At 40.8% G+C, this 26,772-nt stretch overlaps 1 protein-coding gene and 1 pseudogene across 1 annotated transcript in view; both read right to left on the bottom strand.

The window, feature by feature from the left end:
• The window catches only part of Niban1 (niban apoptosis regulator 1), a 138,619-nt gene that overhangs the window by 40,478 nt on the left and 71,369 nt on the right, over nt 1–26,772 (bottom strand). Inside the window, exon 5 of the mRNA XM_026392838.2 lies at nt 26,604–26,771. Within this exon, the coding sequence (XP_026248623.2) occupies nt 26,604–26,771 (168 nt within the window). The remainder of the gene's footprint in view (nt 1–26,603; nt 26,772) is intronic.
• LOC113185624 (large ribosomal subunit protein eL33 pseudogene) lies at nt 10,561–11,624 on the bottom strand (annotated as a pseudogene).

The raw sequence follows: 26,772 nt of genomic DNA, 5'->3' as shown, positions 1-26,772 counted from the left end.
GACAGCCTCAACCTTGAACTTGTCAAGAGATTTTACAGTTTACACCATCTCGTTTGATTCATACAGCAATTTTCATGAGACAAGTTAACCAGAGGTAATCATTCCAGGTAAAAAAAAGGGGAAAACTGAAAACAAAGAAGTTCATGTCATTGCTCAAGGTCAAAAAATTAATTTTATTAGTTTACCAATACAAATAAAAATAACAAAAAAAATTTCTTGTCTGATATAGACTCAACTTTTAAAAGGAGCTAACCTTACTTTAAGCTTCTTAACTCCAGCAGTCTATTGTCTAGGGTAATATAACTCACTTTCCTTATTTGTGACTTTTCCCCGAAGACCAAAAAATTAAATCGACTGTGCTCCATTCTTTTTGAAAGAAGTAGGAATGGCAGCCACGGACTCCTGGAAAACCATCACCTGTCCTGATTAGGAAGGTGACGAAGTTGGCAGACTTCCCAGTCCCTCCTTAGGTTTTGAGGGACAATAACAATTTAGTAATCAGGTTCTTAGAAAACAGATAATTTTTTTAATATTTTTTTTAAAGTTGTAGTTGGACACAGTACCTTTATTTTATTTATTTCTATGTGGTGCTGAGGATCGAACCCGGGGTCTCACAGACGTGAGGCAAGCACTCAACCACTGAGTCATAACCTCAGCCCAGTTAATTTTTTTTTTTTTTTTTGTAAATGGAAGCCTGAGAAGTCATGTACTAATAAAAATAGGTCTACATTCCTGACCTAGTACAAGAAGGAACAGTGCTTCAATGGAGTATGTTTTAATTTCTGTGTGAGCAAAGTCCATGATGCACAACAATTTTGCCTAATTGCTTAAAACCAAAAGATACTCAGAAAGCATTTTGCTGCTGGGATGGTTGAAGGCCTGTGTGGTGTGTCAGTATGTGTTGTTTCACTAAGGGATTCAATTCGTGTGGTTTTGCACTTAAGATCAACTACATGATTTTATTGTGAAACTCTAAGCATTCAAAATCATTTTCAGTAAAGGCCAAGGAGGATGTCATTTAATAACTTAGCTAACAACAAATTTAAGCAAAACAAGATAGGATTACTGAATGGAATATTACGCAGGCACTAAAATAACATGTGATGAGTTAGAAATATCATGGAAAAGTAGTTCAGGATGATTTTTTTTAATTGCCATGACATTATGCAATGACATATCTGAGCTGATTAAGCAATGTGAAATGCACAACCGTGTGAGCAGGGATTGAAAGGGAATGAATAAGAAATGAAAAGTGAATTATAGGAGATTTTTGTATTTGTGGCTTGACGTTTGTAAATGTTATGCTGTAATTATCCTTTGGAAGATGCATGCTAATTCAATGAATTTTTTTTTTAACTTATCCTCTCATGACCATGGGTGATATCTGCCTCTCCAGAGCCAAGATGGCACTGCGGCAGTTTGCCTCTTAGAACCTGAGAGAGTTCCCACGAGCAGGGGCAGCTGCCAGACCACAGCAGGCTCCACAGTCCCAACACGCAAGGTGCATGTGCATCTCTCTGGAGCTTGAGCCCAGCACGGGGGGTTTCCGTGGGATTTCAACCGAAGAGCCCAGTCTTTACCTCTCCTCCTGACAGAGACTGTTCAGTGTGGTTTACTCAAAAGAGGACTCCACTGCCTCCTTCCTGTGTCTTGCTTTTTATAAATAGAGGGTGAAAAACCCCTCCCGTCCTGGAGCACCTTGGGGCCTGTCCCAGAGGTCCTTGCAAGTGTGTGTGACTACTACCTCCTGCTCCCCACCCTGACAGCCAGATCCCGGACAGCACACATGCACATGCATTGGAAAGTGGAGAGGTCACCCGTGACACAGCTGGATGAACTTGTGTCCCATCACACAGTCATGTCTTCGAGGACAGAGGCTGTCCCTGTAGGTTACAGCTCAGGGTCCAGTGAAAATCAAAACGGGGTGAACTGGGTGCTATTTCTCCTCCTGACACTTTTGCTGTGACACTTGAGGCGAGTTACTCTCTTTCTCTGGGCCTAATTTCCTCATTTCAGAAGACATGCTAACTGTGAATCTCCTTTTTTGGCTATGAAACAGTTAATTCTGTGACCATCTTAAAGTACCGCTGGTTTTATTCACATTCAGATAGTGCTTTCCACGACACGATTCCAACTCTGGGGCAGAAAGTTCCAGCTTCAAGGCCACAGTGACCTTTTCTTCCCGTCAAACCTTCTCTCTCTTTCTCTCCCCAATACTTATCTTTCTCTAAGCTGCATAAAGTGATCCACGTAACTGTTAGCAATGACATATGTGCCTTTCATTATTTTCTTCTGGGCAGGGTTTGTTCCAGAGTCTCTTTGCCCTCCCAATTCCCTGAGTAACAGTTCATGTCGTGGTTACGACCCTGGGCTTACCATAGGGGCTAAGTAACTAAGCTAATAAAATAGAGCAAATATTCAAGATTGCCATTTCATGACCTATGACAAGACTGTAGTAAAACTGACCAACGAAACATGAAATCATTAACTAAGATGGTTACGTGAGCTTGGTCTCTAAAATACCCGCCCTCCATTTTTCCTTTGAAAAACTAGACTCAGTGTCTAATATTCTTTTAAACATTTAACAAAAGCATCGTGATTGATAAAATCATTCACTTTATGAGAAAAAGTACCATCTTAGTTTGGTTTTTTTTTGCATAAAAACTCTCAGCCCATTTAAGAAATCCTATCTCCACCAGAACTTTGTCTCTCGTAAAGGGCTGCAGAACAAATATAATCACATACCCTTTGACCAAATCAGGACTATCAGTCGGGATACAGGTCAGTTTGGGATTGTTCTTGTTAACTGAGGAATCTTAAGACTTTCTGTTTGCTTCTGTGCTGAAGTTATGGAAGCGTTGTGTGCACTTACTTTGGAATTCAGCTGAGCCCGATGTTCCAGCGATTAATCCCATTTTAAGCAAATCTGCCCTCTCAGGCCCTGATTTGTGCGGGCTATTATTTTCTTTCTTACTTGAAGCCAAGGGTGGGTGGCAGCCCAGCCCAACTGGCCCAAACAGCTTGCTTCTCTTCTTTTGCCCCTTATGCTTCCCATGGAACCTTCTCCCACTCCGACCCTGACACACACATGCACACAAGTACCTTTGCACACACTTCATTCTCTCAGCTGCATGAAATAATCTTAGTTTTAAGCCATGCATGGTGGCTCACATCTGTAATTCCATTGACTTGGGAGACTAAGGCAGGAGGATCTCAAGTTTGAGGCCAGCCTCAGCAACTTAGCAAGGTCCTGTCTCAAAATCTAAAAAATAAGAAGGACTGGGACATAGCTCAGTGGTAAAGTGCCCCTGGGTTCAACCCCCAGTACTCATCATTATCACCATCATCATCATCATCTATATGTAAAGACCTTCCTTGGAGCAGTAGCAGGGGAAATGAAAGGGCAAAGAGACTCTAGTTTATAGAGTAGAAATACAATGAAAGCCATGTGTGCAATTTTAAATTTAACAGTAGCCACATCAAAAAATAAAAATAGGTAAAATTGATTTTAATATTTTAACCCCAAATATGAAAAATATGCAACTGATCACTATAAAAATTAATGAAATATTTTACATCCTTTTTAGTAATAAGTCTGCAGAACCTGGTGTGCCTTTTATACTTATATTTTGGTTTGGACTCTGCACATGTCCAGTGGCTGCCTGATTGAACAACACAGCTCATGGTTTAAGAGGTAGTTGTTCATCTGAGGGGAAAGGAGGGAGGCAATGAAAGAGAGCATGTCCCTGTTCACCTGGCCAGGTTCAAACAGCATGATTACCAAAAGGATCTGTTCTAAATGAACAATGAAGGGAGAGATCTGACTTCTCTAATTCATCATTATACACATGGCACAGTTTATCTCTTAGAATGATCTCAGGGTTAGAGTAATACACAAAAATAAGAAATCAAGTGGCTTGCAACAAGTCCCCGAACAGATTAACGCTAGTTCAAGTTTAAGCCCCTTGACAATTAGATCTTACTCACAAATTCTACCTTATGGGCAGTGAGGAATCCCTGCAGTGCTAGCTTTGAGACTCTCTAACAACAATGCCATCTCATAATATTTCTGTTCAGTGTGGTCGAAAATTGCCAACCGCCAACAGACACATTAGATGAGATCATTTCCAAACAGGATACAGTCTTACAACAACCTGGTATATTTTTAGCAAGAAGCTGTTCACTCAGCTCGTACCCTCTCCCAAAAAGAAAAAAAAAAAAAAAACAGAGAAAATATTTCATGAATTTAGGTGCCCCAGTACTTGTGGACAATCCCAGTAGTGGCTATGGACTTGAATCACATGTAATTAACTCATTCCATGGACTTATTTGAAAGAATTGGTGCAATGATCTGATTCCCTTATGGTAAAATATAGAAAGAGGAAATTAAGACAAAAAAAACGCCAATTCTTGTGTCAGAGCTTTCGGATGAATCAGTGTGAGTGTGTGTGTATGCACGCATGTGTTTCCTATGGTAGTGAGTTTGTTATAAGTAAGTGCCTCTTGGGTATTCCCAGCTTCTAGTGGTATTTCTGTGACTAAGGAAGACACATGGAATCATAGAGCTAGAATGGACTTCTGTCCGGTCACTTCCCTACAACAGGCAGCACTTACATGATAAATAAGTGTAATGGCGTATCAATCACTGCAGACCTATAATCAGTACTAGTGATAGTAAGTGCTAATGTGTAAATAGTGTGGGTCTCCAGGTTAAAATCCAACATGTGTGCATCCTTTGGAAGACACCGTCTCCATCTGTCCATGTGTCACATATGAGAACATTAGGTTCCTGATGTTGGCAGGCTCCACTGTGTGTGACCTTTATTTCTTGGGTTACAGTTGAGGACATTTCACAAGCAGCATCTTGTTTAAGGTGACAGATCATGAGTAAAGGGAGGACTCAGCAGAGCCTGGCCCTGGGCTCTCTGCAGCTAACAGTACTTTCCTTTGTGTCCTCCACTCAGAGAGGGAGCACATGTGACAATGCTGAGCCTATCCCTGAGAGCATGAGACTGGTCTCTAAAATGAATTCTTAAGATCGCCTATGGAGGGCTCAGGCTGGGGCTCAAGGGTAGAGTGCTCGCTTAACGTGTGCAAGGCCCTGGGTTCGATCCTCAGCACCATATAAAAAATAAATAAATAAATAAAACAAAGGTATTGTTCCCAACTACAACTAAAAAATAAGTAAATATTAAAAAAAGCCTGCCCATGGAATATGACTTGTAATAGTTCAATGATATTTTCTAAAATAACCTTTAAATTAATGTGGTTGTAATTAGAATCCCAGCAGGCATTAGGGGCTAATTAATTATAATGAATGGAAGCTCCACAAGTAAGAATCTATTTCTAAAAAAAGTCAAGACATAATATGAATATGAATGTCAAATCTAAAATGAATGAATTGTAAGAGAAAATTTTTCTAATCAGATATACAAATATACAACAAAAAAAATCTGTAATTTACTATAAATCAAAATTTCATCCACACGGGAATAAACAAATAGACCAATGGAAAAGAAAAGAAAATACCTAGATAACCTCAAACACACACACACACACACACACACACACACACACACACACATATGTAATTTTTATATTCAGTGGGAAAGTTAGATTATTTCATAAACAGTGCCGGCACAACTGGTTACCCATCAAGCGAAAATGCTGAGCCGCTGACATACAATATAAATGAACATGATTTCCACACAGACTACAGACTTCAATATTAAAAGAATAACAACATAAAAACTTTCAAAAATTAGGAAATTATATATATATAGTCTAAGATTATGGGAAATCTTCTTACCAGAGGCAGGAAATCCAAAAACCATAAGAGAAAAGATGGATATATTTGGCTGTATAAAAATCAAACATCCTTGCTTGGCAAAATATATTAAAGGCTACAATTAAAGGCTAATAATAACAATCAGTACTGGTAACAGGTAAGAGATGATTTTATTTTAAAAGTTTTTAATTGGGCCAGGGATGTGGTAGAATTTGGTAGAATGTTTGTCTAACATGCATGAGGCTGCAGGTTCAATCCCCACCAAACACACAAAATAATGCCTCTAAATATATAAAAGATATAGATATATAGATATTGTAAAGGGCAATATATAAGTTTTCACAGAGCTTTTACTGAAAAAAGAACAAGAAAAGCATGAACAAATAAAAATGGGTCAAGAACACTGATGGACAATTCTCAAAAAAGTAAATCCAAATGCTGATAAATATCGGGTAACCTGCTCAGACTGGCAGTCAGGGAAAGGCCACGTTGTCATCTTGTCAGAACAAATAAAGAGCCAAAAGACCTATTGCCCGGAGGAACACAGATAAAGGGTGCTCTCCTACACTCACCCACTCTGGAAATGTGAAACTTGACAGTCCACCTGGAAATTCATCTGGCAACATCTATTAAATTATAAATGCATTTATCCAGCAACCCCTCTTCCTGGACCTGCCTCACAGAAATAAGAACACGAGGACATATTTAATCAGGGAGCATAGAGACAAACTGGGAAAGAAAGCGAAGGCCGTCACCAGGAGAACTGATCAACGCAGAGTGCAGTCCTTGGGCTGTGTCTGCCCATAAACAAACTAGACTACGCCAGTGCACTCTGAGGAATTTCCATGAGGTCATGAGTGAGGAAAACAAAATACAGAAAAACGTGTATCACATGGTCCTCTTGTTCATAAACAGTGACCAAGAAACCTTACCATGTATTTATGTATCTGATAAAAGATATGGGAAGATTCATACAGGGTTTTTAATACTGTTTGTGGAAGGATTCAGGGAAAGGAGGAGATCCAAGTCACACATGTACATAAAATTACATGTTTATATATGCATGAGTCTATGTATTTAAATGTATTTAAATATATGCATATTTTAAAATATGTTTTATACAATATATGTTATATATAAATACACATATATGTGTATATATATGTACATATATATATATATATATATATATTTTTTTTTTTTTTTTTTTTTTTTTTTTGGTACTGAGGATTGAACCCAGGGGTGCTTAGCTACTGAGCCACATCCCCAGCCCTTTTTTATATTTTATTTAGAGACAGGGTCTCATTGAGTTGCTAAGTGCCTCAATAAATTGCTGAGGCTGTCTTTGAGCTGGCGATCCTCCTGCCTTGGCCTCCCAAACTGCTGGGATTACAGGTGTGCACCCCCGAACCCGGCTATAAAAATATATATTTAAAAGAAAAATTTTAAAAATGGGGGAACAACATTCATTTGGTTCATTGAAACTTTGCTGCCTACAAGCATGTCCCCAGCAGGCTTACATCTGTCAGCACCTCTCTCCCTCCGTGGATCTTCTATCAAATGATGGCAACAAAGTACACAATCTCTAAGGCACTTTCCAGCTGTGGCATGATCATTGGATGTCTCGGCTTCCTGTGTCGCCAGGTTGAGAACATCAGTTTGGCATATTTTCCCCCAAACCATACAGTCTATGGAAAGCCCCAAAGGAATCTAAAAGCAGAAGCTGAGAACACACCTCACCTGATTTCTGTTTTAACTGTTCTGATTTTTGTTTTCTTGACCTGGCTGGTGTCGATTTTCACCACGACAAGGAGCCACTGTGTGTCCTGTGTGCAAACTTGCACGCCCGTGCTTTGCTGGTGTGCTCCGCAATGCCCATCCAACTCTGCTCAGTGACAGCTGGTCACCAAACAGGCATTTTAAGGGAAGGCCTGGACAGCCAAGGGGAAGGGGACAGCCAAGGAGGGCGAGCGAGCCAGGCAGCCGGCTCCACCCTCGCCCTGTTGCCTGGGGCTTTAGAATCAATCCCTCCTCACCCCCGCACTTCTGCAGGTCAGCAGAGAGGAATCTGAAGCCTGGGCACAAACCTCATGGAAAAATGGATGAAGGGACGGGAATGGGGGAAGCTGTCAGGTCAATGCAAAGACTGTAGATCGCAAAGGAAGAGAAAATCAGAAAAGATGGAAGAGTAGACCCTGCCATGAACCCGAGAGCTGCGGTCCAGGAGGGGTTGGCATGGAGGAGGATTGATACAGGTCAGGGCTATAGGCAGAGGGGGCCAGGAGGAGGAAGGCAAGCCTCTGTGGCATTAAGGATGCGAAACCACAAGCCATCGGGAATAAGGATGGGAGTTCAGTAGGAAGAGCTCCCCCAGAGTACAGCACGGAGGGAGGGGGAGACCCAGGAGGCAAACTCCCCAAACTTCCAGAGGGAAACAGACTGGTTTTGTATACATGCTAAAATTTTCCAAGTATTACAAAATCACTGTCAAAAGATTGTGAAATAGCGACAGGTCACCACTTTGGTTTATCCTGAGACTTTGAAAAAAAAATTGTTAGATTAGGATTGAAAGTGAAACCCAAACAATAAACATGGTTTATGGGACGACATTACAAAAACCAATGGGTGATTTGATGAAAATAGTTTTGTATCTTGATAATAAGGTTGATTATATATGAAGTGTTGACTGTGTATCAGTCACTGTGCTAAACACGTTCCTTAGGTTAATCTCATGTCATTTCACCATAGCTGTATGGGGGAGGCAGTATGAGTGTCTCTGTCCTACGGACAGGATCTGAGGAGTAATAAGAACAAGTAACACAGCTCCTAAGTGATAAAGTCATGATCTGAGACCAACATAGTCTGATTCCAGCTGAGCATAGCAATGCACACCCGTAATCCAGGTGATCAGGAGGCTGAGACAAGAGGATCATAAATTCAGGATCAGCTCCAGCAACTTAGTAAGACCTGTCTCCAAAAGAGCTAGGGATGTGCTCAGTGATAGAGCACATCTGGGTTTATTCTCCAGAACAAAAAAACAGTCTTGATTCTCTATATGAAGCTATAGTATAGTGGTATACTATACCCCCTACCCCACAAAGAGAAAATCCATTTTAATATGCAATCTCAAGTTCTGAGAAAAGCTTCCTGTGGGCTGAAAATCTACTTCATGAAGAGACATATTACTATCACATCCAAGTACTTTGTTCTCACAAAGATCTGTTATGCAAAGGCTCTAGCCCTCTCTGTTTAAAAGATGCCTAGGTTTTATTTTCACATATTCTATTTTTTCTTTGAGAAGCAAGGCAGTAGGTATATTAGACATTGCAGGCCACACAGCCTCTGTCACAGCTACTCAGATGTGCCCTTGATTGGCAAAAGCAGCCCAAGAATACCCAGGCAAATGATGTGGCACTGTTTCACACAGAAATAGGCGACAGTCAGATTTGGCCTTTAGACCCATTTGCCAATTCTCACCCTAGACCACATGATCCTCAGACTAATTTGCTGTGTTACTCCTTCACAGAATCCTTCCCTTGCACCCATCTAAACCAACCTCTCTGTTATAACTTCTTGGTGCACCTTCTACACACATCTCAATTTGTGATTGAATTTTTTAAAAATTAGTATGAGTTTGTAACCTCCAAGAAGGCAGGGATCCTATGTACAGCACTGGATTCCGAGCACCCAGCAAGTGCTTGGGATACAAAAGGTGCTCAGCAAGTATTTGCTGACTGAAGGAAATGAGGAAGGAAGAGAGGGAGAGATGGGAGTGGGGGATGGAAGAGTCAGTTAGTTACTCAGACTTAACCTGGTCTGTCTTCCAAAGTGGAATTAGTCAAAAAGCCACCTCTCCCAGCACCTCTGGGAGTATGCAGTCTTACAGACTATTAGAAACCAAGTGCCTTTTCGATGTGGGAAAGAAATCATCCTTTATCCTTTTCTTCATAGGTGCAAGAGCACCCACAGTTATTCTCCAAGGAAAGGAAAGAATGAGAAGATCCACCTGGTCTTTTTCTTGCCAGAAGTCAACACGAGACCATGTGAAAGTAAATATTATGAAGTCACCTGCCGACTTTCCCTGGCACCTGCAGACCTTCCCTGGTTTGTCTTCCAAGGTTCCCCGGCCTGGTTAACAGCCGCTGCTGTACCATGATCAGAAGCCACTGGCTAACAGTGGGTCTCTTGATTCTCCACGGGTCCCCTTCCCCTGGGTGCTCCACCTCTCACCAGGTCTTGTTAGTTAAGGTTCCATCCCTCCTCCACGAGTGCCAAGGACTTCCCAAGTAGCAGTCCACTCTCCCTCACCTCCTCCCCCCATGTTGTGGCAGGATCACTAGGTGACTTGCCCAGGGTTCTCAGCCTTGTGGAGGCCCTGAACACTAAGTCCTCCCATACCTCGAGGGACCTCATCTTCCTTCAGAACAGCTGACATCCTATTCCTAGATGGACAAAAATATAAAGATGGCTTTTATTTTCATTCTGGCAGATTCTAAACTGACCTGAGGGTCTCTCCTCTGATACTCTGAAGGTGTCGCTCCTTGTAATACAATAGATGGCGCGTGTTAACAGGTGCCGTTTGGGGGCTTTAACTGAATTCAGATTTGATTTGTCCTAACTTTGAAGTACACATTCAGTTTCCACTTTTAATTAAATAAAATTCCTAGAAGCAAGCAACTGCAATGGCACTTTCAGGAATTAGATTGCCTACATTTGTAAGAGACACTTCTTTTTTACCAAACACAAATCAATTTTTATTTATTTTAGTTAGTCTAAATCCTTGAGAGGGACAGCATCACACGGATTCTGTGTCCTCAACAGCTTTAGCAGGAAGATTGCTTTGGAATTTGGCCCGAGCCCTGATGCTGTTTCCACGGACACGAGGAGTTACCTTTCCCAAGATTACTTTGGTTTTGTCTGGTTGGCCACGGAGAGTCAGGGTAATATCTTTGGCTTTGTACACATGAGCCCAGCTCTTGCCCAGGTAGAATTCAGTTTTGTCTCTGGAATAAATGCCTTCAATTTTAAGAAGTGTTGTGTGCTCCGTTTGACTCTGGAGACCCCACTTACAGCCAGAATAAAATGGCCTTGCACATAGCCTGCCAGACACATCCGCCTTTCAGAAGGTCCTGTTTACAACAGGTCTCCTCAGGCTCCAAGAGGGCAGAAAGAGAAAGGCCTACGGGAGACACTCGCACCTTTGGGAGCAAAAGAAAATGTCTGATCCTTCTTCTAATTGACAGAAGATATTTGAAGACTTTTTCCTCCCCTCAATCATTGACCAGCAGAACATACTGTGTCAGTTAACAAATATCCTGGGACCAAAATACCGGACAAGAATAACTCAGAGGAAGAAAAGTTTATTTTGACTCATGGTCTCAGAGATTTCGTATGTGGTGGGGGAACTCCATGGCTTTAGGCCCAAGGTGAGGCAGAACATCATGGCGCAAGGGTGCGGTAGAGGAGGGCTGCTCACCTTACGGCAGCCAAGAAGCAGAGATGGACAATATGATGGATGGATGTACATTCCATGTATGTATTATATGTCAAGTTACATTCTACCGTCAAGTATGACTAAAAATAAATAAATAAAAATTTAAAAAAAAAAGAAGCAGAGATTGGGGAAGGGGCCGCTGGGAAGATGCATCCCCCAGTGACCCGCCTCCTTCAGCCATGCCCCACTGCCCATGGTCACCACCTGGTTAGTCCATTCCCACTAGGGTAGGCTGATGAGGTTACAGCTCTCATAATCTAATCATCTCACCTCTGACTCTTCCTGGGCTAACACAGGAGTTTTTGAGAGACGTCTCCCAGCCAAATCATAACACATCCCCATTTTTCTCAGGGATATAACCTGGTTTCCAGACCCCGCGTATTCTGAACACATTCTAGAATACAACAGCAAGAGCAGAGGTATAATCGTGAATTGGGCTTAGCTATCTAATAGCTTTGTGATTTTGAATTTCTTCATCTCCGTGTGCCTCCGTTTTACCTACAAAATGAAGACACAATTGTTTCCTCTTGGTATTATCAAACAGACTGAGAGAGCATGTTAGTATTGTACCTGGTTTAACCTGGTGTTCAACAATAGGTTTCTCGTATTACCACTTTCTAAAATCCCTCTTAAAATGTGGCAGGGAAAGTGCTTGCTGGGATCTTTGACACAAGCTGTTAGAAGCTGAGAGGCAAACATTCCGAGTCCACCACTTGATAACTGCCTGCCACTAGGCAAGTGACTTTCCTCTCTAAGCCTGTTTCTTTGGAACAATAACAATCTCTAACCAAAATGATTGTTCTCCTCCCTAACCAACAGTGGTCGGAACACAGTAAGTGCTCACTAAATATCAGCAAAGTGAGTGTTTTGTCATTATTATTGGCAACTGAATTTCTGACAAGTTAGAAGTTACAAACCATTTTATTCCTATTTTCTTCCTTTAGGGACTGTATAGTAATCAATGAACATTTTATATAGATATGATTGAGTTCTGTGAACAAATATGAGTTAAGGGAAGCTCTGATCTTCTCTGCCATTGTTCCAGGAAAGCGCATGGAGGGGATTGGGGTTCAGAAATCACGTCAGTGTGAGGGGGGTAGTGTCTGCACGGGCTTGGGCTTGTCGGTGGTGGTGTTTTTGTCACTTATTCTAAAGCAATGGTAAAGTGAAATCACCAATGTGACTGTAGAGAATCATGTGTCAAATGAAAGCATATGTGTAGATGATAATAAAGAATTTTTTAAACAAAAGAAAGGAATGTTCCATGGGGCACAGCCAGGAAAACAATAATTTAAAGCATGGCATAATGTGAGACATCTCACTTTGCCAGTCTGGTCTTAGAAATCTGACTGTTAAGATGGGTTTTCATGAATTACATATGTAATAAGCGCCAAACACTGCTTTATATAAGGAAGGAAAGAGGAGCATGAGGCAAGGTTGCAAAGCTGACATGCCTCAGGAAAATAGAAAAACGCAAGTAACTGCATGAGGCGTCAAGGAAGAGAGCTGAGTCTTCCAAAAAAACGGTGTCTTCTTTGATAACAGAAGAAGAATAAACCAAGCTCCCAAACAAACTGGCCTTCCTTAACATCCTTACGGTTTCCAGACACTTCCTCAAATGTTTGCTCTTTCAGTTAGGAAAAGAAAAGGAGCGTGTGCTCACTGTGGCCCAGGTCAGGGCTGGGGGCTGAGATGCAAGATGTTCCATGGGGCAGAGGCAACCTCCAGGAACCTCTTGTTTTAGGAGTCAGATGAATAAACACTCAGCGATGGTACAATGTGCCCGGTGATGAGAGCGAGAATGAAGAGGAGAGAGGGACAGATGGACGGACATCCACCTCCGATAGAGCAAGAAGGCTTTCTAGAGGAAATGACACATAATCTAAGGCCTTCAGAAAAACTAGAGCTCCCCAGTGAGTTAAAGGCCCAAGATTTAGTTCTAAGAGCAGAAAGAAGCAAAGGGCAGTGAAATAGTATTATAATTCTAAAAGATGTTCTTTGGAGGAAAATTCACAAGACAAAAAAATATAATTTTAAGATTAAAAGGTATAACAATCCATTCAACTCCATTACTGCTCCCTAATATTTTACAATTTCAAATCTACTCCCTTCTCTTCAGTTATGATATTCATATTTCCAGCACCATTTTAATTAGATCATAAACTACTTAGATTCTTGATCTGATGAAAGGATAAATGGTACCCTCTGAGCAGTACTTTAAATGTATTCATTTAAAACAATCAATGTGAAACCAGAAATCAGAAGAGGAATTTTTCAAGAGGTGAAAAAAATTTAGACTCCCTTCTCTGGCCAATGGGAATCTATGATGGGAATTTCCCTGTACTTCATCACAACCAATCCCACTATAAATGTCAACCAACCTATCTTAAAAACTAGTGACATTGAGAACCTCACCAGGCAATCCCAGGTGGCTTTTAGCTTGCAAGGTATCTATAGAAGAAATAATGGAAATTCTCTACCTCTTCTACCCAAACAGAATCCAATATTTCTTTTCCCTTCAATTAACCATTTATTAATGTGCAAGTGAGCTGTTTCATTTTGAAAATGGACATTAAATATGATGACCTGAATCTCACAAAAGTTACAAAGTGTGGTATCTATACAAATGCAGTGCCAACCAGGAAGGTGCAGCCCCCATCACACACAATACACACACCACACTTACCCAAGGTATATCATATTGAATGATCTTAATGAACAGCCTTGTTGCAAAATTCTGTGGCTTGTGACTAGGGCATACAAGTGCCAGGAAATACAACTTTGTATGTGTTAAACTTCTGCAGACAATAACTGCAAGTGCAAGCTATCTGTTCTCAGCAAGGATGACTCATTACTGTTGCCAAAAGGAGTCTATGACTTTCTGGAAAGGTTTTTGATTCTCAACTCGAAAATATCGAAGCTGATATCTTAAAACTCGGAAAAGTGGGCTAAGGGTTTATCTCAGTGGTAGAGTGATTGCCTAGCATGTGTGAGGCTCTGGGTTCGATCCCCAGCATCCCTCCACAACACACAGACACATTCTCACAACTTGGAAAAGAAAACCAGAAGGGTACCTTCAACTTTCCTCACCAGGGATCTAAGCACAGCAAAATGGTTCAAATGTGTTCTAAAGCCCATCTGGCCTAAATCACCATGTTCTCTGGAACAGAACCACTGGGTTTGGCCAAGAGTTGACATGAAAGGAGATAAGAAGGAACTGAAATGATGTTCCTGGTCTACTTTACATTTTTTTTTTATTCTACCTTTCCAAATATCAGGAGAAAATAATTCCTCGAACGCTCCACCATCAGTAGAATGGGCTAGCCTTACAAATGGAGTCTTGTTCATGACCTGCAGCGAAGACAATGTTCTGCACACATCAGACCCTTGAGACAGGTTCCTTTGTTCCCACTTTGGTCTATCCTGAGACTTAAAGTGTCATTTGTACCTGACATACATGCACAAACTAGCAGAAAAATGGTAATCACCAATCTAGGCGACTGGGAAGTCTGGGCTGTCCTCTAGTTTCTATAGAAGCAGGGGAGGAAAGAGAAGTACAAATAAAGTAAGAAGTCTCAGTTTCCTTCTGAGCTGGTACTGGCCGAGACCATGCCTGATCTCCACAAAAGGAACTTGCTCGTCAGTGGCTTAGTGTGGTACAATGTGAAAGTAGGTATTATGATACCATTGCCCCTCCCCAACTTCCTCCTCTTTTCCATTCCTTTCTAAGCCCCATAAAAAAGGAATGTCTCCTTAACAGCCATCGGCTGGGGATCTGAAGCATGACTTGTGGTTCTCAAAAGAAAACTCTTAAAAAAAAAAAAATCAGGTCAAGTTGGGACATCCCCCCAGCAAGAGCCAACATGGGAATCTAGTTAACATAAGAAAATGCTGAAAGGAAAAGTAAAATGAGGTTAATTATAGAAAACCTAGCGAACTAGTAATACATAAGCACCATCCATTTTTCAACCCCACCCCTGTAACACCCTACAAAATTAGTCTCAGCTGTAAATTTGTATAAGCCAAGAAAGTTCTAGTGTTGGAAAACATTATTTTTTACAGTCACAATTTATCACAGGAACACCCACTTGGGTTAAGGCACAACTTCATGTTTCAGAGCAAAGAAAAGACAACTTCTGCATCTCAGTTGCCATCTAAATTTCAACAGATGTACAGTAACTCACTTCCCTCTTAAACGAATATTAAGAAACTAATATGTCAAGTTTAGTAAGAAGTGACCAACCTCAAATCATGTGGTCCTGAATAAGAATTTGGATTCAGACTTTCTTTCTTTCTTTTTTTTTTTTTTTTTTGGTAGCAGCTAGTCACATCCTGGGCATACAGTAGGTGCTTACTAAGTACTTGCTGATTGGAAGTCACATGGTACAGTGGGTTGGAACACAGGTTTTGGAGTCTGACTGCCTGGGATTAAAACCTCAGCTGCAACTTCAGGATCCTCATCTTAAAAACAGGGATGAGGCAAATCACACTGCCCATCTCACAGGATTTGCTGTGAGGATTAGATGAATTCATACAGTGGTTTTTCCCAGTACAGAGAATTTCTATTACATAGAATTAAATAATACAGAAGGCAAGAAAAAGGGTCATATTAGAAAGGCCAAACTCGGTAAAGAGAATGTATCTCCATTGTACTTACTATGAAGTTTAAGATTACTTTCAGAAAGGAAATGCTGTAAAGAGCCCAGTTGTGGTACCCTAACTAAAATAATATAAATGGTTTAATTTTACCATATAAATGCTAAACACATTTGGGGCATTCAATGCTTTTTTTTTCCCCATTGATCACTTTTTAACTATATTATTAAATATCATTTCAAATACCAGCTTAACATTGTAAAAATCCTAATTCTTTATTAATCATATAGTTTAAGAAAAATAAAAATTAAGTGATTTATTCATGAAAATAGAAGGGACACCAGAAGGGACAGGGAGGGGTGAGGAAAGAAGGGAAAGGGGAAGTACCAAGGAATGACCAAATGATACTGTTCTGTCATGTGCATGTATAAATATGTAACAATGACTCCTACTATCATGTATGATTATAATGTTACCAATTAAAAAAAGAACTAAAAAACCCCCTAAGTTGTTTAAAGCAAAACACCTTACATCTGAGAGGAAAACCCCAGGCAGCTGTCGTTCTGTACCTCTGAAGGGATGCTGTTTGAAAGGCAGGTTTGGGGGGTCCCTTCCTCAGAGATTCTAATTCAGCAGGTTTGGACTAGAGCCAGGGAATCTGAAATTTTAAAGTTTCTTCCCCTCCTTCCTGACTGAACATAATTTATTTAGAAGCAAGCTGTGGACAGATCACATTTTGAAAAGCACTGCTAAAGTCTTTGCCTATGGCTAACCCTACATGAATAACATCTTCTGATTAAGCAGAGTTTTCCGAGAGCTGAGAGTTACTCCATTAAGGTTGGAACTATTCTTAGTGGAAGCCTTCCTAAAATGTATTCCACATTTCTCTCCCTGTCTTTTTTTTTTTTTTTTCAGTACTGGGGATTGGAACCGAGGGGCACTCTATCACTTAGCTACAACACTAGCCCTTTTTTAAAAAAAAAATATATATTTTTTAAATTTTGAGACAGGTTCTCGATAAGTGGCCCAGGCTGTGCTCAAACTTGGGATCCCCTTGCCTCAGCCTCCCAAGTAGCTGAAATTTACAGGCATGCACTACCATGTCCAGTTTTAATTTCCTTATCCATATAATATACAAGGTGCAATTTTATCTTACTGAAGGGGTTTTTTAAATTATTGTTATGGATGGTGTGCGCTACAGTTGCAGAGAACATTTGTTATAGAGTTACCTGAAGGACTATAGTAGCCCCATAACTGTCTTCAAGTTTCAAGTTCTGAATGTCAGGTTTAACTTTTGAGTCTTCTTAAATGGCTAATGTGCAGCTGCAGAATCTCACGGACAATGTAATGGGGGATGAACCGGGGCTTCAAGATAGAAGCAGCCTCTAGAAATCTGCTGTTAGTGAGTCACCTTGTCAACACCATTCAACTTTTTCTATGGGTGTCTGGCAAAATGGTATGCTCTATACCCTAACAATCCTCTCATTAGAAAAAAAAAAGATACACTAGATCAATTACATTTTCAAAAATATTTTAAATACCCATGAATTGATAATAAAGTAGGAAACTTTATTTTTATTTTTATGAGTTTCTTTTTTTTAATCTTTATCTTCTTTATTTTTATGTGGTGCTAAGAATCAAACCCAATACCCCACACAGGAGAGTCGAGCACTCTACCACTGAGCCACAACCCTGGCTGTTTTATGGGTTTCTTAATGGATAGAATGCATAGCCCTCAAATTTATATGTTGAAGTTCTGATTCCTAGAATCTCAGAAAGTGACCTTATTTGGCAATAGGCTTATTGCAGATGTAATTTGTTAAGATGAGGTCATTCTGGAGTAGGGTAAATCCCTAATCCAATATGACTCGTGTCTTCATAAAAAGAGGAAATTTGGATGAATACATACATAGGGAAAATGTCACGCTGAGATGCAGACAGATCATAGTGATACTTCTGTTAGCCAAGGAGAGAAGCTTGGAACAGATCCTTCTCTCATTGCCCTCAGAGAGAAGCAATCTGACCACATCTTGATTTTGAACTAGACTATAAATTTCTACTGTTTTAGTCACCTAGTTTGTGGTCCTTGGCTATTATGGCAGCTCTAGCAAACTAATACAAAAAAACAAAAACAAAAGCCAAGCGTTGAAGCTAGCTTTCATTTTGAAGGCATTAGTAGAATCTTGTGACCTTAAGCGACACTTTTACGGCCTCTTCAAATGCTGAGTACCAGAACCCAAGTCTAACTGCTTCTTTGGGTTTTCTATACATTTCTGTGAAGCCTCCATACCATGTAAAAATATCAACATTAAATTAGGCTTGTAGACCTTTGTCCTCTTAATCCATCTTTGGTCAGCTTAATTCACAGATCTTAGTAACCGAATCTAAGTTTAAAATAGACAATATATTTGGGGGTTAAAATAAAAAGATTCAATTAAAGTTCAGGTTCACAACAGCCTATATGTAGAGGAGTATGTTAAAGGAATTACGGTACTTTAAGTCCTCTAATTTTTCATGGTAGTTAAACACGTTGATTAATTTTTGGATTCAAGTTAAGTCCTACAGGCTAAACTTTCTGGGACCACTTGCAAAATAGAAATAGAATATATTTCTATTATATAGCAATAATAATTCAGAAGAAGGCAAGAAAGTAAAGGAAACAGAAAGGTGGAATACATAGAAAACACAAAATAAGTAGATTTAAAACCAAAAATAAGAGTGATTATAATGGGTATAAATAAACTGAATGGTCCATCTAAGAGACTGTCAGATGTTTTTACTGGGTAGATTTTCTATGTAATCCCTAAAAAAAATTGGTGTAGCTACATAAATATTAGACAAAAAAGATTTAAGGCAAATAGCATTAACAGAGAAAAATATATCATTATATAATGAAAAAAGAGCTCACTAGGAAGCTACAACAGTTTTAAATTGTGTATCCATTTAGTGTGTTTGTGTGCATATATCTTAAAATTAGAAGTCAACAATTAATAGAATTAATGCAAACAATAAAATAAATAAATCTACTAAACATCATGGTGGTAGATGTGAACACAATGATCAGTAACTGATCATTTTAGGATAGCAAAAAAATAATCAGAATTTAGGTTTGAAGGGCATAGCTGACATTGCTATGTCAATTGCACCTATGATTATAAAGTAGGTATTGACCCATGAGCTTACTGACCACATATTGGGCCACAAAGCAAGGTGCAAAAAATTTTCAAGGACAATATCATATAGACTATACTGTCTGTCCGTGATGAAATTAAGCTAGAAATCAGTAATAAACACACAACGGATATTTGGAATTTAAGAAGCACAATTCTAAGTAGCACATAAGTAAAAGAAGAAATTACATAAGTTAGGAAACATTTGAATGATGATGAAAAATACTGCACAATAAACCTGAGAAAATCAGCTAAAATAGTTTGTAGAGTGAAATTTATGGCATTTTACTTAGCAAAAGAAAGACTGATGACGAATTAAGTATTTTAGTTTTCCAGTGTTACAAAACCAATTACCCTCAAAGCTACTAGTTTAAAACAGTAACAGGGGCTGGGGCTGTAGCTCAGTGGCAGAGCACTTGCTTTTCATGCGGGAAGCACTGAGTTCGATCCTCAAAACCACAGATAAATAAACAACTAAAAAAAAAAAAAAAACAGTCACAAACACTCATCATCTCTCATGGTAGTGAGTCAGGAACCTCAAGGCAGCTTGGCTAGGTGCTTCTGGCCTGAGGTCCCTCATTAGCTGCAGCCCAGGATGGCCAATCCTGCAGCCATCTGAAGGCTGACAAGAGGAAGCACAGGCTTCCAAGGTTGGATGACTTACATGGTCCTTTGGTGCTCTTTTCTTCAACCAGGGAGCCCCATTTTCCTCCTTTTGAATTTGGATCAAACACAGTGACTTAATTATGAATAGAACGAGGCAGAATTGATGCTATGTGACTTCCAGGACAAGGTCAAAATCAGAAAAACTGCTGCCTGCTTTCTCTGTCTTTTGGATCACTTACTTGGGAGAACCTCACCCTTGACATGTGGGAACACACAAGCTGTCCCCTGTGGTGGGTCCTCCTGACAACAGATGTGTTTGTAAAATGCCACATGGATAAAGTTTGAAAATATGCAACGGGATCGAACGCATGGGGTAAAGCTATCAAAAAGAAGAGCACAAAATCCAGGATGGTATTCTCTCCAAAGGAAAGAAGGCACCAGTAACAGGGAAGAACACGGAAATTTCAGAGGGAGCAGGGATTTTCTCTATGTCTCCTAAATACGTCCTAAGCATTCGTGTATGTCTGTTCAATATTTAACTTAAAAAACTCTGAGTAGCTAATGGAACGGACAATGTAGCCCCTACCTATTGTGGCTCTCTTCCTTCTCACATCCCTTCTCTAAGTTTGTTCTCGATGTGTGTGTGGGAGAGGAAATAAATATAGCTCCCCTTTCTAGAACAACAGGAGAGCATTTTCTCCAAGCGCTCCTGGATATTGACTTTTAAAAGAAGCCTATACCCTATGCAAGGTGCAATTTAATCTTACTGAAGATTTTTAAAAGAAATTCAGGGATAGATGCTAAGTAGAATCCTTTCAAAATGTTGATCATCTCACCACTGATTAAAACATCCATCACATTGGTTCTGTCACTTTAATTAGTATGTTTCAATCTCAACAGATCCCAACCACAAGTTAACAGAAAAAAAGGAACAAAAACTTGAAAACTATTCAAAGGTTGCCACAATCAGTCACAATCATCTCAAAAACTGTCCAGTGATTTTTGGAGGCTACACCATCTAAACAGCACAGACCAAAAAAAAAAAAAAAAATTTTTTTTTGCTTGAATTAACTTCAATGCTCTGCTTATTTAGTCTTTTTTTTTTATTGTAATTGTTCCAATTTGTCACCCTCAACTACTGTAAACACACACTCTTTAGACCTTCATATCAAAATAACTGTTTGGTGAGTGGAAGTAGAAAAGGGGTTGAGCATCAGTGGTTTCAATGAACCAGTATCGGGTTGGACAGGCCAAAAGAAGCATTTGAAAGCAGTTCCATGACAACACAGCTCTAGGCAGCAATGAACTTAACCATCTTAATAAAGATGGGCCAATGGTCATAAACACAAATAGCCGAGAGGGAGCAGTTCTCTGTTGTTCTTGTCTCCGGTGGAGACCCGTCCCTTCAGCTCCAACTCTTAGATTTCTTTGAGAATTTCAGGTAATTGAAGTAGAACCAGAAGACTAAATATTATGAAAGCATGTTTCAGATCAATTATTTTAAAATGATTCCGACCCATATGCTCACAAGCAGTGTAAAGTCTTTTTATTTAAGTTGTATAAAATCATATGTGATTTGCATTTTGACTACATGAAATTTAACCTGTAAATAAGCTACATTCTCAGCCACTTTATCTCCAGAGCAAACCTAAAGATATGCAAAGATAAAATCCTGTTTAGCAGGCAGACAAGATGCCAAGGTGAGCTTTCAGAGTACCAATGAAGAAACCCGTCCCAGCTCTCTGATGACCTCAGATGAATAGCTCTGGATTTGCTTCACTCCCGATCATGCAAATGTATCACAAGAGTGATTTGATTCAAAAAGGAGCATGTTTAAAATTCCCCAAAGATAAATTTTTATAAGGCCTGATATGTATAACTGAAACAGTTGTCGAGAGCCATTAGGATATTAGGACGTCAGGATAACTGACCCCCTGCTATGACCTATTTGAGCCTTATCACAAATAAACTCTAAGGAGACAAATGGGTGACCACAAAGGTCTCCCCCAAATTTAGAGTTTGATGACTAGTCACCAAGGACCAGAAAGAGGAAGTGATGATTTCTTAAGAGAAAACCACATACTCACAAAGGAAGAAAGAGAAATATTTATAATTGTAGAATACTAACTGTGTGACACAAAGAACTCAAGCTAAACTCCAGGAGAGACTGCAATCCAAGCAGAGAAAAATCCTTTTAAAGACTCTAGTTTGGCACAGTCCTACTAAAACAGAAAATTGGTACTTAGTTTTTATGAAATGGTAATTACCAAGCAGTTTGTGTGCATGCATAAAGGTTTTTATGCATTGCAACAAAAGTATACTATAAAATATTTCTTAAGCCAAAGCATCCAAAATGATGTTTGTAAAAGTTGTATTCTTATTTAGCATTCTCCAAACATTATTCATTTAAAGTGCCCCAAAAAGCCTAAGCAATTTTCCAACTCATAGATATGTGTTTGTCCAAAAATATAAGTTTGTGCCATGAAATTCAGAAGTATGTTTTCATCTATTACAAACTAAAATTCATTGTAAATTTTCAGCAAGAATTGTTTGATGCCCACACCCGACACTTAGTCCCTCAACTAATGAACTTGATTCATAGGTAAAAATGGGCTCTGGGAAGAAATTCACTTGGCGAAAATAGATCTGAGATCTGCCACTGAGGACTAGAGAACCTAAAACTCCACGCATAAATAAATACACCAAAACTATTTGCTGTATCTGATTTGAATTATAAGTGATTTTTTGGTTCTAAAATTCAGTTTAATTCAGCAACATGTATTGAACACCTAAAAGGTCCAAGTGCCAAAATCAAATCTAATAAAGGGGTCTGGTTTCATATGGGAATTCTGGGATAAGAGCTCCAAAATGCAATCACCAGTGCCAAAATGCAATCACCCTCACAGCTCCACATCCAGCCTGCTGACCCCATCACAAGGACCTTTGGAGGTGACAATTTGTCACAGGTGACTGAACAGCTTGCTGAGGTTTACAGAGTGTCTTTACATCATTGTGGTCATTTTTGTCAAAATCCCCTGGGTCATTCTTCTGTACTTTTAAATCCACTGCCCTCGTGCTTACCAGATACTCTACTGTCCCTTCTTCCTTAGTGCTCATAATGATGTGAACACTGGCAATTGCTTAGGGCAGTTCGGCTGTCCTCTGGCCAGCACAGCACTGTTGAGGAAAACTTTGCCAGTATTCCACTTCCTCGGAAGAATTATCATTCATCCAGTGATGGCTGTCCTCTAACATCCACCTCTTCTGTTCCTCAATCCTTTAGGTGGAGGTCAATGGCTTAACACTGACCCATTCCTTCATTCAACACTGCACTCCTCCCTGCAAGCTACCAGCATCTGTTACCTGCCAAAGCTTCCTAAGTGGCCTTCTGGCACCCCAGAAAGCTATACCTACCCCTACTGTCACCGTGCACTGCAGCCACTATGACCTTTCTAAAGTGGGTGCCTGATCAGGTCATTTATCTACTTAAAACTTTTAGGTGGTTCCCTATTTCTGTTAGAATAAGATCCATATTTTTAAGGTGCATCACAAAGCCCCTTATAACCTGGATCTCACCTGTCTCCCCATCTTTGATGGACTCCTATCTAAGCAACAGCCACAACAAACTTCCTCCAGTTCCTTGGATGGCCCAGGCTCTGTCTTGCGTCTGGCTCTTACATATCCCATGCCTCCTGCCAGGAACACTTTTTCCTCTTCCTGCAAAGTCACATGCCAAGGAATGATGATCCTGAGCCAGAAGAGCAGACTCACATCCATGTGACCATTATTCCATATTGTGTGTGTGCAGCCCTCTAGGTTTATCTGAAGTTTTAACTGTATCTCTGTAACTGTAATGACCAGATTTTGCAAACTAAAATTCGGAAGAATAGGACTGAATTTGGGATGATAGCACTTGACTCAGAACATTTTGGGATTTAAGCAAATCCCATTCTGGAGCAGCTGACATTAAGAACCCTGGCCTTCTCTGGTGAGGGACAAGAGACAGGGAGCAGCAGCTGTTGTTCTAGGCATATGCCACTCGATGGGCTTAATATTAAGTGACGTGAAGTGAGGTGTTCTGCTAAAGATTAATCTTGAGAGTTCTTTTTATGCCTGCTCAATAAAGAGGTACCAAAATCAAACCAAAGCAAAACACACATGTGTGCACACCCCCACACCTCCATGTTCCCATAAGAGTGTAAAAATCTCTTGGCCCCTAAATGTTCCCCTCCCTTGAAGGAAGGAAAAGCATAAAGCTTCCTACTTTTTTTTTTTTTTTTGGATGGGGGAGTAGGGATATAGCTCAGTTCGTAGAGTGAACAATGCCCAAGGTTCAATCCCCAGCACCACACACACTCACACACACACACACACACACACACACACCAGAAAGAGAAGCGAGACAGGAAAGACCCATGAGCTCACCAGCCCACAATAGCCAACCACTGTTCCCTGTAATGTCATGATGGTCTGCGACTCTGACTGGAACCACTGGAAGTTAGGCCAGATTTTCTGCATCAGGACTTAGTGAGGGACAAATGGTTTCTGGACAGAAGAATGTGCCACAGACCCAGGGTAATAAAACTAGGCCTCATTATCTTAGTGCCTTTGATAACTACTGGAGAGCAGACTTGGGTTTTGAATCTGCTGGAGTCTTCCATAAATGGTGTCTAAATGCAGGCTACATAACATTCAAAAACTCCCCGGAGAAATTCCTATTATGTACATGGGAGGGGGAGTGTGGTCAGCCCCACTTGGCTGGGCCCAGAACATTCTCTGTTCAGTGAAACTTCGCAGTTCTTGTGTTCAGTGCCAACTGCATGTTCGTACTAGACCCAGAGGTGGTAAGAGTATTGAAAAATGAGCTGGATGGAACAGGCAGAGCTGGGCGATTCTGTCTCTCTGAAACATCAAAACCACAAGGCAAGATATTAATAAGGGAATTATTTTTATAAAGACTCTAACTAGTCAGGAGTCAATATTATGATGAGTTGCTATAGCAAGACAGAGTGACATTATTTTTTTTTCCATTAGCCTTCTATTGATATGCAAGTTAAAACCCAAGAAATGACTGAGATGCATCACTAGCGACTTGCTCTGTAGGACTGATGGTCTTGGGAAAACCCCTGAACTTCATGGTGTACAGTAACATTAACCACAGTAGGAAATAAAGGTCCTCATGGAAGGTAACTCTGCTCAATGTCAACTGCTCAAGACTTTCAGCACTAGACAGGTGCCTCTTGACCTTCATGGGGCTATATTCTAATAAACTCATCACAAGTTGAAAATGCACCTGACCTATCCAGCTCCAGAGCTTGCCTAGATTTCCCTAAATGTGCTTAGCACACTTGCATTAACTTAATGTAGAAAAATAATCTAAGGCAAAACCTATTTTATAGTAACATGTTGAATGCCTCATGCACACAGAGGTGGGCGTTTTGTAGACATAATAGGATGCAAAAACACAAAGCATGAGATCCAGAAATCTCTGTCAACACAATACACTGAAAAAGTATTGGTTGTTTCCCCTCATGATCGTGTGGCTGCCTGGGAGCTGCCCTCACTGCCACTGTCCAGCTTCAAGAGAGAATCACACTCATTATTATGAACCCAGATGCATATTGCTTTTGCACTGTCATAAACTAGAAAAATCATTAATTCTAATGCTGCCAAGTTGAGACCATCTGTAGCCACTTCTTCCCTAGGCCGTGACCTCTAGTTAACTCTTTAACACATTAACTTTGATAACTATCAAATCAGAATATGTTTTCCGCTCGCCCTGTTTGAGTCTAAATATGCCCTGAGAGAGCTACTTTGCATGCTTCCTTCCTGTGTTCCTAACACCCGCATGGAGCTGGGCACAGAGTTAAGGCCGATGGCATTTGACTGGCTGTCTTTTTCAAAGAACACAATGCATTCGCATCCAGGTATCAAAAACACCACATAATGGAATGAAAGATCTTTTTATTATAGCTGGAATATTCATCAAATCAATACCAGAGGCAAAAGGGTCTGAAGCAATGTCACTCCGGGTGTGGCCTTTGGACCAGGAGCCCTTGGGTCACTTGACAGTTTGTAGGAAAAGCAAAACCCAGGGCCCAGCCCAGACCCAGCGAGTCAGAACGTCTGCGGGTGGAGCCCAGACACCTGGGTTTTAGCTGGGCTCTCCCGGTGAGTCTTACAGACTTGCAAGTTCTGAGAGCCATTGCTTTGGTTTTGGGTACATGTCCCCTAGAGGTCCATGTGGTAAAGGACTGGCCCCCAGCTGGGTGTTTACGGGAGGTAGAGGAATCTTTAAAAGCAGGTACACTCTGGGAGGTCTTTAAGGTGATTAAGGATCTGTCTTTGGAGGGGATCATGGGGCCCTGGTCCCCTCCTCACTCCCTGTTGCTTCCCAGCCATGAGGTGAGGGGCTCTGCTCCACCACCTGCTCCCACCAAGATGTGCTGCCCGCCACAGGCCCCAAAGCAATGGGCCCGCGACCACAGACTGTAGCCCCCAACCCTGAGCCACAGGAACCTCATCTGTTATGGCGACACACTGAAAGCTGACTTCAGACAAGTGGCACGGTTATTCAGAAATAAAGGTGAAAAGAAACGAGAAATGTCATAAAGACTAGAATTTTGCCCCGGTCAACTGGCACATTCTTGCTGGCATATGGATTAAAAGCATCAGGAAAGAGGAGGAGGAGGAGGAATCACGTGTGGGATGATAGGCATGAATAGTCACAGAGCAGCCACGACCACCAGATCACCACGCCCCATTCTGTCTTCCTGGCTGAACAACCAGGGAGCAGGCCACCTTCCTCCAGTACAGCACTGTCACTTCCCTGGGTGTCCCTCCCCACCCCCGGGGCAGTACTCTCTGTCCCTCCTTCTAGGAATCTCGAATGACCAAGTCAACTCAGGAGAGGCAGCCCCCTGGGGACGAGAAGGAAGCTGTGCCGTACCGTGATTCAGGTGTCTGATGCAGTCACTCAAGAGGGTGCTGAACTTCTTCTGGTCCGCGGCCTCGTGGAAGCAGAAGTAGCCATGTCTGAGGAAGGGCTGCCACAGGTACACTGGGAAAGGCTTGGGCAGCACCACCAACGGCTGAGAGTTCTCCTTCTCACTGGAGGC

The sequence above is a fragment of the Urocitellus parryii genome, chromosome 9, assembly GCF_045843805.1.
Source record: "Urocitellus parryii isolate mUroPar1 chromosome 9, mUroPar1.hap1, whole genome shotgun sequence".
Taxonomy (NCBI): domain Eukaryota; kingdom Metazoa; phylum Chordata; class Mammalia; order Rodentia; family Sciuridae; genus Urocitellus; species Urocitellus parryii.
The sequence above is the reverse complement of the archived record's forward strand: the minus strand, read 5'-3'. Positions and strand labels throughout refer to the sequence as shown.